Below are 14,173 nucleotides of genomic sequence, written 5' to 3'. Positions count from 1 at the left end.
TAGGATCCTCTTTTGAAATTGAATTTGATTATTTTACTTGGCTGGTTGTTCAGTATTTCATCTATTTTTGGAATTGTATGTAGCTTTATTTTGCTCATTTAGAATGCAAGTCAAATAAGCATCAAAAGAACACACAGGTGCACATTGTTTTGTTGTTTGTCTGAAATGATACACAGTTACAAACACTATATAATATTCAAAAACTTTGAGGTTTGTAAGATTTTTAAAATGTTTTTGAAAGAAGCATCTTATGCTCAAGGCTGCATTTATTTGATTTAAAAAATTTGTAGTAAAAACAGTAAAATTGTGAAACATTATCAAAATTTAAAACACCTGTTTTCTATTTGAATATATTTTTTAAAAAATAATTTATTTCTGTGATGGCAAAGCTAGCTTTTCAGCAGCCATTACTCCAGTCTTCAGTGTCATATGATCCTTCTAACATGCTGATTTGCAGCTCAAGAAACATTTCTATTATCAATGTTGAAAACAGATGTGCCGCTTAATATTTTGTGTAAACAGTATAGGCCTATATATTTTTTTTCAGGATTCTTTAATGAATAGAAAGTTCGAAAGAACACCATTTATTTAAGATAGAAATCCTTGAAATCCACGTTACACAGCATACTCTCATTGGTCCATATTCTAAATATACAATATACTAATTATAAATATGTATTATTACAATAGGCATTATGTTATCATCCGTAGCATGTTATATCAATACATTAAAAAGTGTGGTTTTCTCAGAGAACAACATGCCCTCACAGCAAAGCTATTGCAAAACTGTCTGGGTGGCTGACAAAATTCTTGTTATTTTGTCTGACAGTGACATGACGTTGAACATCTGTCATGCATGCTTTGGTTTGGAGCCCACAGTAAGAACTGGAATTCAGCCATTGTAAGTTATCCAGTTACCCCTCCACAGGTTACATTGCATCATGTTTAATTCTGTGAAGAGGACATCACACGCCCAATTGGCCTTGAGTTCATGATATTGCGGTAGAAATAGCAGAGATGATTATTTAGAATGCATTGAATAAATTGCATCTAATGAACAAGTCAGAAAATAATAAAAACAGAGATCAACTGCAAATGTAAAAGTGTTCAAACTAGTTTTACAAATAAATGAAATGTATTTTTAATAAATATTTAAAAATCATATACAGTCAAATGCAAGAAAGCACACATATCTACTAAAAGCAGTTTTATTTTACACGGAGTGGGTCACCTCATGGGGGCGGCCATGTTGAGATCATGTAAACAGGTGAATACAACTTTTTATATATATATATATATATATATATATATATATATACACACAACTCAATTTTTTGTATCACTAGGACACATTTCAATAATAGTTCAAATTTTCTTCCCACAGTTCTCCTTACCAATTTTAAGCGTAAACAGCCCAGCAATAAATTTCACAACAAATGCACAACAATGACCAAAACACTTCATACAAATCTGAAATCAAGTCATTCTTTCATAAGACTAGCAAAGCTTGTCACTAAACAAACACACTTTGGCACTCATAAAACAATGAGCATAACCACCAGTGTTGGGGAAAGTTACTTTTAAAAGTAATGCATTACAATATTGCGTTACTCTCCCTAAAAAAGTAACTAGTTACGTTACTTAGCTACTTTTTATGGAAAGTAATGCGTTACGTTACTTTTGCGTTACTTTTGCGTTACTTTTTAAATATGAGCAGGGCTTGATTGTTTTTAATACAAGAAATTACATTAATACAAATGTAAAAGCCCTGTATCTTGTGAAGGAAAAGTAAATTCACGTCTGTAAAGTAAAACTCAGGATAAGAAGGTTTAACACTCTTCGGCAATAAAAAAACAATGAAGTACAATTGTTAGTTTATCTAAAGTCATTTTTGCTTATTAGTATGGTTGAACTGGATCATCAAAGGTCAGCAGCAAAGACAGTGGTTAATAAAATGGGATTAGATACATTTGTGTTGTTGTTTAACATTTAATTATTGTAGTTTGCATCATATTCTGAGTTTGCATTTCACTGTTTTAATTCATTTTGATGAATACTAAATCTGTTTTTTGCGAGTAGGATGAATTCATGCACATTCACATTTAAATCTATAGTAACAGCATGCTCACACAGCGCACTGTCAGTCAATAAATGGGGAAAAAGTAACGGAGTGTCTATTTACACTAAGTGCAAATAGCCCATCTTGTTGGCAAAGGCTATTTACACTAACTCCGCCCACTAACGTGTGATTGGGTTAGTCAACAATAAAACACTTAATACGTAGATGGTAAGGCGTATGCTTTTTGACGCGAGCGACCCGAGTTCGAGCCCACCTTTTGCCAAACATTTTTTTCTCCCTTTTCAAATCTCATATCGCATCAGAAAGGCATTTATTTTCAATAAAAATGAAGGAAATAATCAAAAAGTTGAAAATAAAGTATCGGGTAGGGTTAGGGAGGGCTTTATTGTCCCAATAAGGTGGCATCCATTTAATAAAATTGAATTAAAATTATAATTTACACTCAGTACGTTATTATTGCGTACTGTTTTATAATGTTGAGGTGCAGATAATTGCCACTATTTGCAATAAGTAGTATAAATAGCAGAAAATCTTGCTATTTTAACATAGTGTAAATAGAATCTATAGCTATTTGCACTTAGTGTAAATAGCATCTGTCACTAAAAAAATATGCTATTTGCACTTGGTGCAAATAGCCGCTGTCAAAAAGTAACTCTGATATTTTCTTGTAAATGAAAAAGTAATGCGTTACTTTACTAGTTACTTGAAAAAAGTAATATTATTACGTAACTCGCGTTACTTGTAATGCGTTACCCCCAACACTGATAACCACTAACAACTGATGATAGCAACAATATTTTATTTTCATTTCTTTACAAAACAAGAGCTGTCTACTGTTTAGTATTCAATGGTACATATATAGTACAAAGTAATTCCTAAGATGTCCATTTTTGTATATAAACAGTACTGAAATCGAAAGACTAACACCTACTGTAAATTCAGCTAAATCTAATTGTTTTGAAAGTATTTTTTTCAGAGGACTGGAATGACCATAGCAGAAGCTTGGTTTTGTGCTCAGTGACCCATTTGTGTGTCGTTTTTGAGGTTTGTGTTTGGATTATTGTCCGGTTGGAAGATCCAAACATGGCCCATTATAAGATTTCTAACAGAGTCAGTCACTTATTGATTTTTTATCTGTTGGTATTTGATAGAATCCATGATGCCGTGTGTCTAAACAAGATGTCCACGACCTCCAGCAGAAATATAGGCCCACAACATCTAAAATACAGCAGTATATTTCATTGTACACATGGGGTATTTTTATCCCTGTGTTCAACAAACCCATCTTGAGTGTTTGCTGCTAAAAAGCTCATAGAAGCCAGTCCCATTTGAAGCTCCAGTCGTGTCTGATAACTGAATATGCTGGAGTTTGTTTTTGGATAGACTCAACTATTTTCTGCAATTCTCCAGCTGTAGTCCTTGGAGAGTCTTTAGCCACTCTAACTCTCCTTCTCGCCGTGCATTAAGACGATATAGACACATGTCCTCTTCCAGGCAGTTTCGTAACATTTTATATTGATTGGAAATTCTTAATTATTGCCCAGATGGTGGAAATTGGAATTTTCACTTTTCTTATAGCCAATTCACTAATTTGTGAAGCTCAATGATCTTTTGCTGTACATCAGAAATAAATTCTTTGTTTTTTCTCATTGTGATGGATGATTAAGGGAATGTGGGCTTTGTTTTCCCTCCTATTGATATTTCTGGGAAACAGGAAGCCATGGCTGGAGAATTTCATGTTCATAATCACCCTGGAGTGCTCAAAAATTGTGAATATGAATGGGAATATACTTCAGAGATATTTTACTCATAAGAATTTCTAGAGGTGTCTATTCTTCTAAAAATGTATATTCTTGATATCAATAATTAAATTGTTGATATCAGAAATTACCCTCCCAATTGTTGATATCAGAAATACATTTTCAGATATCAGAAATGAACATTGTCACTAGTGACAATTTAATTGTTGATATCAATAATAGACATTTTTACTAGTAAGAATTGTATTTCTGATATGTGAAATTGCAATTTCAACTAGTATGAAATTAATTCTTGATATCAACAACTGATTTTGAATGGCAGCCTATGGTGACATTTAACTAGTGAAAATACAATTACAGATATCAACAAATTAATTCTTGATATCAACAATTAAATTGTTGATATCAAGAATTAGCATTTTAACTAGTGAAAATTAAATTGTTGATATCAAGAATTAACATTGTTACTAATGGAAATGTAATTCCTGATATCAAGAATTAGCATTTTAACTAGTAAAAATTGAATTGTTGATATCAAGAATTCATATCATGTGAAGGAATAAAAGTCAAAACGGCTTGCCATACATATTATTATTTAAAATCATTGTACCAGGTGGCAAACTATTCTTCCAAACAATCCCACGTTTATCCAAGCCGAATGAAAGCAGGTCTCCGGCTGACTTGGTTGCACCTGGGCAACAGGTTCTGAATGTGTCCTTACGTAACACAAATGACCCCACTTACGGCTCTTATGTCTTTAAAGCTCACGATCCTCTACCCCCAGCAGCTTTGTCATGCTTGACTGTGTCGGCGCAATGCGGTAGATGGCGATAATGATTAGGAGGTCACAGGAATGATGGGAACTAAGAGGCCAGGGGCCAGATTTCTCCTGCCTGTCAGCCAGTTGATTTCTGGATGGGGTTAGATGACAGCCAGCCCATCACCCTTTTGCTTTAGGTGCAGCTCCCAAAGGGATCAATCAATTAGCAGTGTCAACACAGATATTAGCCTCTGCAACTGTGATTTACACCCTGAGAAAGCAAACAGGCGCACACAATAAAACAAGAAAACGCCTGCAACACGTTCGGTTTGCTCCGGTTTTTCACGACGAGACAGTGCTCCATCTCTGCAGAGGATATAATTGGATACTGGGGAGAAACTCCAGTGATTTGTGCTGCACCTCACCTCTATCTGTATTGGCTGGAGGCAGCTGTGAGGAATAGTATGATGGGTAGAGGGAGTGCACAGCGGGAAAGCTCTCATACACTGCTCTGCGCTCCTTGATCAGATTCCATTTGCTGTTCTGGTCAGTTGCACCATATCAGAGAGCATGACAAATATTAATCTCCTGTTCCTGTCAGAGCGGCGCTCCCATCGCGCCCTTGAATAATTCAACAGCGACAATGCGAAGTCGGTAACTGAAAAATAGGAGCGAGGGGGCTGATGTTGTTGATCACCGAGGAAATCTGAAAAAATATATTTTACCGTACGGCGCTGTCAGCCGTAGTGACAACATGCTCACAGGTATGCACGCCCTGCAGCCACAGGTGCCAGTGCTGATTTCAAGATGATTGGCTCGCCGGGTTGAAAAGTCTCCTTTTCACCTCTTTAAAAGCAGATTACGGACACAATGTTAACACTGGCTTCTGAAGAGTACATACCTTGGTGACAGCACCTTATCTGTGACCCGAGGCGGGTGAGGTCAAAGGTCAACCATGGTCCAGCCAATGAGCCTGACTTAACCTGCACAGCCCTTCACATAATTGCCTGCTTCAGTGGATGTCTGTGCATCGGAACAGTTCAACAGACTTGGGCTTCTGCTACAGAAGATATGCTGCTCGTTGATATGCGCCGGTCTGAAATCATTCATCTCGGTCTGTGCTCAAAGTAGCAGCTGGAAGATTAAAAACCATGACACTTCTGGGTTTTGATACTGCCAGGAGTTTGTCAGTGTATACCCGCCTTGCAAATATGATAAAAACCTGATAAAAAATTTATGGAAGAAGCAATAGCGTAAAGGCAGCAACAGATTCGTGTTGAGCTTTCAAAATGACGGTGTGTTTGTTGTTGTGGCTTTATACAGAAAATTAAATTACATCTGATATTCTATATTGACCATTTTGTGTAAACAACTGCCATAAATTCATATACAAATTATAAAACCAAACTGGAGCTATATTTCTGCATTCAGTTATATTTAATGAATTAACAGAGTTTGTGTGGCTGTCATTGCATCGAGCTACTCCAAAATCAATTAATCATTCCAATAATCTATGCTACTTTTATAAAAGCCTATACTGCAAAAGATCATATTGACAGAAATCTTTCAGAGCATTTTTCACTTTTTTGCTGATTTCAGCATGTTATGCATGGCAAAAATATGCTCAGCACCATGCTGCTTATGTGGGCTAAAAATGTGGGGTCAGTAAGTTTTTTTTTTTTTTAAATACATTATTCACTTTTAATAAAATTAACTTTTATTCAGTAAGGATACATTAAATTGATAAAAGATGACAGAAAATAAAAAAGCAAATAAATGTAAGTTATCAATCGTTTCTATTTCAAATCAATGCTGCTACTTTCTACTCAAAGAATCCTGAAAAACGTATCAGTTTTCACAAAAAAATATATTAAGCAGAACTGCGCTTCTGTAACATGGCGAACGAGATGTGAGGCGTGCGGATCCATGTGCAAGCTTTTATTATAGACATGGTCAAAAACACAGGCAGGGTCGAACAAATGGCAAACAGGTATATCGAGGGCAAGACAGATGAGTACTCAAGTAAATGGGCATGGTCTTTGATCGGCGAACAATATCCAGAGGGCTTGACAAGAGAGGTAATCCAGGTACACGAGCAATGGTCCAGGCAGGGGCAAACAGAGTCCAAATGGAAGGCAAAGGGTTAATCCTAGATACAAGGCAGAAGATCAGGAACCAGACAACAAGGCAACAAAAAGACTAGACTTAAACTAAAATAAGAAACGGAAACTAGGAATGGCTCTGTAAAGCATCTAACACTCAGAGAGTGATAAACACAGAACAATACAGGAGACTGAACACAAAAACAAACACAGTAAGGCTTGGTAAGTAACACTAGGAGAGTGCTAAATGCTAGACAATACACGGCAATCTGTGAAAGGAAGTCCATGGTTTAAGTAGGGTGTGTGATTGTGTGATAATTCTCAGGTGTGAACATGTGATAGTGAAATGGCTGTGTGATCAGTGCATTCAGCTGTGTGTGTGTCATCAGTGCAATGGATGATGGGAAATGCAGTCCAGTGTGATGTGTGGTGTGAGAGTCAATATGATGGAGAGGCGACCTCTTGTGGCAGTCGGACGGAAGGCCACGAACCAGATTCGTGATAGCACAACATTTATAAGTAATTTTTTGAGCACCAAATCAGCATATTAGAATGATTTCTAGAATGAAGGATCATGTGACACTGAAGACTGAATAAATGGCTCCTGAAAATTCAGCTTTGCCATCACAAGAATAAATTACATTTTGAAATATATCAAAAAAAATTGTATTTCACAATAGTACTGTTTTTACTATCTTTTTGGTCAAATAAATGCAATCTTGGTGAGCATAAAAAAACAGTAGTGCATGTAAAACAAAACATATAGATTTTTATTTCAGCTATTGGTCACATATCCTACAAAAATCTGCTTTAATGATTTTTTAAGTATAGATAAATCATGAGGATTAACAATGGCATGCATAATATTATAAAACGTTGGTCATGACCTTTGAAACAATGCTTGAGAACCTCCAGTTTATTTATTTGGTGTGGGAAAGTAACTCTGAGCTAGGATTAAATGCTCCCCAAATGTTTTGAGAAGCATTTCAGTCAATTGCAGCGTGCAGGAAATTGAGAGAGTTTATGAGTAATTTTCTGCTGCAGCAGCTGTGTTTGCTAGTTCTCTGACATTTACTGTTTACCTCGGATGTATGCAAAAAAGGCTGTTTTAAATGGTCTAATATATATTGCATAAACACATATCCCATTAATGGTAATTTGTTTAAAATATGCAAAGATCTTTTGTTTAAATTCTGGGAACTCCATCAAACTTTTTGGGAAATCGTCACATTTGTATGGAACAAAAAAGCAGCATGGAAAAATATATATATATTTTGACATCAGGCCCTAGTTCAGAGAGCTCAATAATCATGCTTGAAATCAAGTTTTTACTATGGCAGAATGGATATCTCTGACAAAAACCAAAACTATTTTTACCCTCACAAATCCGTTACCACTTCAGTGCTCTTTAGACATGTTGGAGAATAGCTGACAATACAAACATCACACAATCTAATCCTTTCCCTTCCTTTCATTTCTGCTCAGCTCACAAATACATAGAATTGCACTTTTCAACTTCCAGAAATTGTTGTTCCTCGGACACCCATGTAACTTGACAGAGGTGGTTAGCGGCGTGGTCAAGGGCTCACTTTTCTTCCAAAGCGCTGAAACTCTTCGTCTACATTCAGAACCTGTCTGACTGAGTATTAAAGGCTATGTGACATTAATCCCTAGCGCACTACACTCATATGGCTAATGAGGGCCACCGAGGATCCTTGTCTGGCTCCTCTGCATGGACGCTCAAATGTGGAGTCTGGGAACTCAGTCACATTGCCACTCTTAGTCTCCTTCCACTTTTAATTGCCACATTTCCTGTTTCTGATGTAAATAAATACCCCTATCTCTTGAAAATAAGCACCAAAATCAAAGTAGGCCATGAAAGATGAAAGGAACTCCCTGCTATCCCTCAGCTCCACAATAGATTAAACCCTCTGAAACTGTTTCCTGATCCAAGACTTATTGTTATACTGCTACAGTTGAGTGTAATTGCATGGCTAGAAATCTTTTTTTTTTATTTTATTCAGGCTGACAAACACGATATTATATGAGATTCTCAACATGCACAATAAGCATACAGTGCAGCAAATATGTACCTAATAAGAACAAACCAAGCATTTCACTTGCTCTTCACTACACTGACATGAACATGATGTCTCTGGACTTACCAATTAACCACACAGCAATGAGCTTGTTTGAAAGGGGTCAATTCATGAGTTAATCCAGGACAGGTAAGTCCCTAACTCACCCTTTCAAAGTACCTTGACCAGTCACAACTTGCAATAACAAAATCAAATAGAAAGACAGATGAATAAATAAATAAATACATTTTAAAAAGTATTCATTTCTTTAAAAAAAAAACTACATAGAAAAAAAATTATCTATCTATCTATCTATCTATCTATCTGCTTCTGTGATTGCAAGTTGTGACTTTAATCATTAATCATTAATTTTGTAAACACATAAAATAAATAAATGAAAAATTAATTTAAAAAATAGTTTGTTGCATTAAGATTGCAATAACATTCAAAATGTTGGTGTCAGTAAGTTTTTGTTTTGTTTTTTTATGAAATTAATACTTGTTCATTTAGACGAATGAAATTGATTAAAAGTGACAGTAAAGACTTTGACTACTTTAACTGTCACTCACAGTTTTGAACATAGAGATTATAGAGCACTATTCAAACTTAAATGTTTATAATTCATGAACGAAAACATTTTGTAACATGATTTTTATGTACCATTTCCATGGTAATGCAATGTCTGATTTTAAAATGGGTTTCAAAGGATGAATTTTGAGATTTTAAGTTTTCAACTATATCATTTCTTATGATTTCTAAAGCGTGATAGGGAAAAAGGCAACTAGGAAAAATGTCAGAACTGCTGTTATGATGTAGATTTTTCAGGTGCACTCTTGTCATAAATGAATCTATTAATTTTCCTACATAATTTTTTAACAAAAAAGGTGAGGAAAAAAGGAAAAATATCTATTTAGGAGTCTTAGACCTTTCCAATGATATATCGTTTGTATAGTTTGATTAGATTAGGATTTAATTGTAAAATAGTGAAGTAAATTTAGGTGTCCCGGTGAGGGGACGGGTGACAGTTAACAGGTTAAAAAAACAATTTCAAATAAGGGTAACACTTTACAGTAAGGTTCATTAGTTAACATCAGTTAACTACATTAGTTAGCATGAACTAAGAATGAACTATACTTCTACATTTATTAATATTAATGTTCATTTCAGCATTTACTAATGCATTATTAAATTCACAAGCTGTGTTTGTTAACATTAGTTAATGCATTGTGAACTAACATGAACAAACAACACTCAAAAAAATTATACATTGGCATTACTTAACTTTTTTATGTCAACAGGTTCCACGTAACTGAGTTAAGTTGCCTTTAAGAAAGAATATTTATTTCAGTGAACTTAAGTTAATTACATAAAGTTAATGTAATTTTGTTTAGTTCAATCAATGTAACATTTGTTATTTTGTATTAATCTGTTTAGTTAATTAAGTTCAATTACTCTAAAATTTATATTGTTATGTTAAAAATGAGATAGGAATAAGGTTTCAGATTCATTGTTTATTAAATAACATTTTTACAATGTTTTACAATTAACACTTTCTATTGTTTTTCCAACAATAAAATGTTTTTCAAAATCTACATGCTGTCTTAACAAAATACTATTATAATACTAATAAAAGTATAAAGTAAAATAAAAGCATGCAGCCTTTAAACAAAAGGATTGACAAAAATGCTTTTTATACTTGGAAAAAATTATCAGCCGCCTTTAATGGTATAAAGTACACCTTCTTGACAAATCAGCTAAAAACACCTGTTATTCAAAGGATGATTGACATTTGAAAGCAAAATAATATTTTTACAATGTTTTACATTTTTTCAGACAAGAACGTTTACAAAATCTAAATACTGTCTTCACTTTTCAAAAAAAAAAATTATTTACTCATTACAAGATGTAACAAAAATAATATTAACAATAAAAAGTCAAATACAAGAATACTGTCTTTAAATTAAATGATTTTCAAAAATATACTTGGGGAAAAAAATAGTCTTCTTTAGTAAACTATACCTTATTGAAACTTGGAAAAAAAAGCAGTAAACAACATTGCAGTTAATCAATTGAAGATTAACATCTGAAATCAAAAGTATATTTCAAAAGTGAAATAAAGATATCACCTGGTTAGCAGTGAAAAAAAAGTGCTACAACAGCCAGTGCAACATTATGGACAAAACAGGTCCTGCCTCTTAACTCTCGTTTCAAGTTACAGTGCCTATGAAAGGAGTTCATTTTTTAAGACCTGGACTTTGTTTGACAGCTTGGTGGCATCGAGTTCCATGAAAATCTTTTGAAACATTTCAAAAGTATATCTCAGATCCTGGGGGTAAGCCAAGTTTAATGCATAGATTAGACCAACCATCATGGAACAAGCATTAGCTACATTGTCCAAGTTTTCAAGTACTTGGATGATGACACCAACATCTTCGTATGGGTCTGCAACATCTGCCCCTTCATGTTTGATGGCATAGATTCCGAGAGTGGTTTTGCTCATCAAAATTTGGGCTTCATCATGTTCAGTGTCCTAAAAATAACAAAAGACAAGTGCAAATATTAAGTACAAAATAAAACAATTACCAATAAAAATAGGTAAAAATAGGAACTGGTTTTAGAGAAAAATATGAAAAGTTTCTTTAAAAAAAAAAAAAAAAAAAAAAAACTGTAAATAGCTTACCATGTACTCCTTCACTAGGTTTGAAGGATCTTCATTTAGGTAGACCACTAAGGCTTTCAGGATGCATTCACGCTTTTTTTCAATGGTGATCCTCTAATCAAAATGAAATGAGAATTAGTACTTTTTGCTGTACATCTTAAATTTAAGTTGCACTACACAAATTATCCCACTGTTTTATTTTACGAAAGTCAAGTGGTCCCAAATCAGAAGCACTGCATGGGATACACAATTATCTTGAACATCTGAGCTGTTCTAATTGTAGTTGCAAAAATAACTATTAATGTATAACAGAGGCAGAAAGTGATGCTTCAAAAGGAAAAAAATCATGATATTTGGAGCTTCAGGAATGAAAATTCACCTTTAACTTTTAATCCATAATTTTAGTATAAAAAAGATTGAATGATGAGTTAAAAATAACAAAATAATTATATTTGGATAAAATATTAGTTTGGCCTATTATGAATTAGGAGAATTGATGATGAATTTATAGAACGTACCTGTTCCAAAACTGACAGGATGTCTGTGATCTTCTGTGCAGCTACTCCTCCTTTCTTTTTGAAATTTTTGAGGAGCTGAGAGGAGAAATGATCAAGCTGACCCATGAATTTGGACACCAAGGGAATTGTTGTAATCCTGCTGAATTCCACAGATACCTGGTACAATTTTCAAACAAAACAAAAGAGAGAGAGAGACAAATCAGGGCGCTGATAAATTTTTGACAGGACATCATCATACACTTCCTTTACCAGCACTCACAGATAATATACATTTACTATAAATGAACAAACCTGAATTACATCTAAAGTACTTCAAATCATAGTTTAGAATTATAACAACATCCAAGCAATTAATCAGCTGACATGACATTAAAGACATACCTCTCGCTCAGTAAAGAGTGCTGGCCATCTGTTCTTGAATTCAGCAATGAAAGGGGAGTGTTCTACCACCTCGTGCCTCCGTAGAGCAAATGTTCTGTCCATCAGCCCCTTGATAACCTGCTCGTTGTTTCTTTTAGTCACCTCCGATAGTAGTGTAATCCTTTGATTTTCAAGAGTTTCTTTTGTTTCACCCATTGGGTAATCTGGACAGTAATTTACCTCAGCTTTTCTCGGTTTCTTCACTTGGTTAGGACTTCCAATGGATCCTTTTCGCTTATGGGAATTGATGTTTAGCTCAGAACATGATTCTGTGAGACAAAGGGAGAGAAGCATCACTCAGCAAATAATGCAAGTCCCCACACAACTCATCTACAGCTGAGCCTGGAACATGGTAGTGATTTTCCAGTTTTAACAGCAAGGAAGCAAATTTAAGCTCTACCAACTTTGGCAGGTTCTCTGAAATCTCTTCTGTATCAGTAGAAGAGGAATCGTCTTCTAACAAAGATGTTTCAGTTTCTTCATTTGAAGTAGGGTCATTAGATGTTTCACTAACCTCTTGTGTTTTCACGATTCCTTCTTTAAAATCTGTTACTGAAAACTGATAATGCTTTCGGCTCTTGTGTGATTTGAATGTACCATACACGTTTGTTTTAAATGAGCAGCCCTTAAACATACAACTAACTGTCTCATGACTGCGCAAGTGATTATTTATATGGAGAAAATAATCATTTACTGAAGGAATGTCAGTAACAGCACAAACATGACAATTTATCAGTGTAGTTTGACTAGAATTTTGAGGTAGCTGCTCACTGCCATGTGATCTGGATAAGTGGGACCGCAGTGCATTCCAGGTTTTAAAAGTGCATGGACAGTTAGAATATGCACATGGATATTTGTGTTTACGGCCATAATGTCCATGTACCAACCTGAAGTGCTTTAAAAGCTTTGATCTGGAGGCCTGAGACGATCCACAATCTCTGCACAGCCACATACAGGACTCTACAGGCCTTCAAGTTTCAAAACTCTGTAAGGGAGAAAAAGAATGGGAGTCACCAAAGAATATAACAAAATATGAACAGCTGCAAACTACTAAACTTAAGTTAAAATGTGTTATGCGAGATATTAAATAACAATGTGCCAACACCACCTTTTAAGACTATAATGTGAAAGAAAACACGAGGCATATGGCAACTTCCGTGACAATACTATACACAACACGGTATTGCAAGTGAGTAATGATTCAAATGTTGTCATAGTCTCAATATAAATGCATAAAAAGTGAAAATCTCACCTGTCTGTTCACATAGAGGAAAACACGTTGACGTTTTGCAGTGTAATTCTCCATGTTTCATTCTCATAAAATGGCGCCGATCTAAATGAGCTGAAAAGTGATCGTTATGTGCTTCGTTCCTTCTTGTGGTGTTTTCCAACTGCGCATGTGCAGATTTTACTCCACCTACTGACCGATATGCGGCACTGCAGAAGCAACACAACTCTGTTGCATTCATTTTAATTAACTGAGCTGTGTAAATTTGAAGAATTACTTCTTTTAATTCTCTCAACACAACTCTTTTAATTTTAATGCACAAACGAAATTGAATTAATTAATTTAAACATAATTACATTCTTTGGACCAACAAATGCCGTGTTTCATTTTTTTGAGTGAATAAATTACTGTATTTTATTAACTAACATTAACAAAGATTACTAAATAGTGTAATAAATGTATTGTTCATTGTTTGTTAATACATTAACTTATGTTAACAAATGACACCTTATTGTAAAGTGTTACCCAAATAAGTGCAGGGTTTTTTTTAAAACCTCAAATATATATA

General features: G+C 34.6%; 1 protein-coding gene across 2 annotated transcripts; it reads right to left on the bottom strand.

The window, feature by feature from the left end:
• Positions 1–10,272: 10,272 nt before the first annotated feature.
• On the bottom strand, positions 10,273–13,759 carry LOC306862479 (uncharacterized protein). 2 transcript variants are annotated; one of them, XM_079405296.1, is made up of 7 exons: positions 13,630–13,741; positions 13,265–13,362; positions 12,558–12,646; positions 12,339–12,455; positions 11,958–12,113; positions 11,461–11,553; positions 10,273–11,310 (listed from the first exon to the last, which is right to left on the bottom strand). In XM_079405296.1, exons 4-7 carry the CDS (start codon positions 12,438–12,440, stop codon positions 11,002–11,004), a joined length of 660 nt encoding a protein of 219 aa, XP_079261422.1. In that variant the 5' UTR covers positions 12,441–12,455; positions 12,558–12,646; positions 13,265–13,362; positions 13,630–13,741; the 3' UTR covers positions 10,273–11,001. The 2 variants fall into 2 exon arrangements, with proteins under 2 accessions (XP_079261422.1, XP_079261421.1); XM_079405295.1 differs by having other exon boundaries at positions 12,339–12,646; positions 13,630–13,759.
• Positions 13,760–14,173: the final 414 nt, after the last annotated feature.

The sequence above is a fragment of the Barbus barbus genome, assembly GCF_936440315.1.
Source record: "Barbus barbus genome assembly, chromosome: 4".
NCBI classification, from domain to species: domain Eukaryota; kingdom Metazoa; phylum Chordata; class Actinopteri; order Cypriniformes; family Cyprinidae; genus Barbus; species Barbus barbus.
This window is presented reverse-complemented; position numbering and strand designations above follow the sequence as displayed.

What these genes read in the sequence shown, in the direction of transcription:
- LOC306862479 (XM_079405295.1), bottom strand. Translation starts at nt 12,533, where the DNA reads ATGGGTGAAACAAAAGAAACTCTTGAAAATCAAAGGATTACACTACTA. An exon ending in CACTCTTTACTGAGCGAGAG is followed by an intron (nt 12,114 to 12,338) that starts GTATGTCTTTAA and finishes AAATTGTACCAG; the next exon opens with GTATCTGTGGAATTCAGCAG. An exon ending in TCCTGTCAGTTTTGGAACAG is followed by an intron (nt 11,554 to 11,957) that starts GTACGTTCTATA and finishes CATTTTGATTAG; the next exon opens with AGGATCACCATTGAAAAAAA.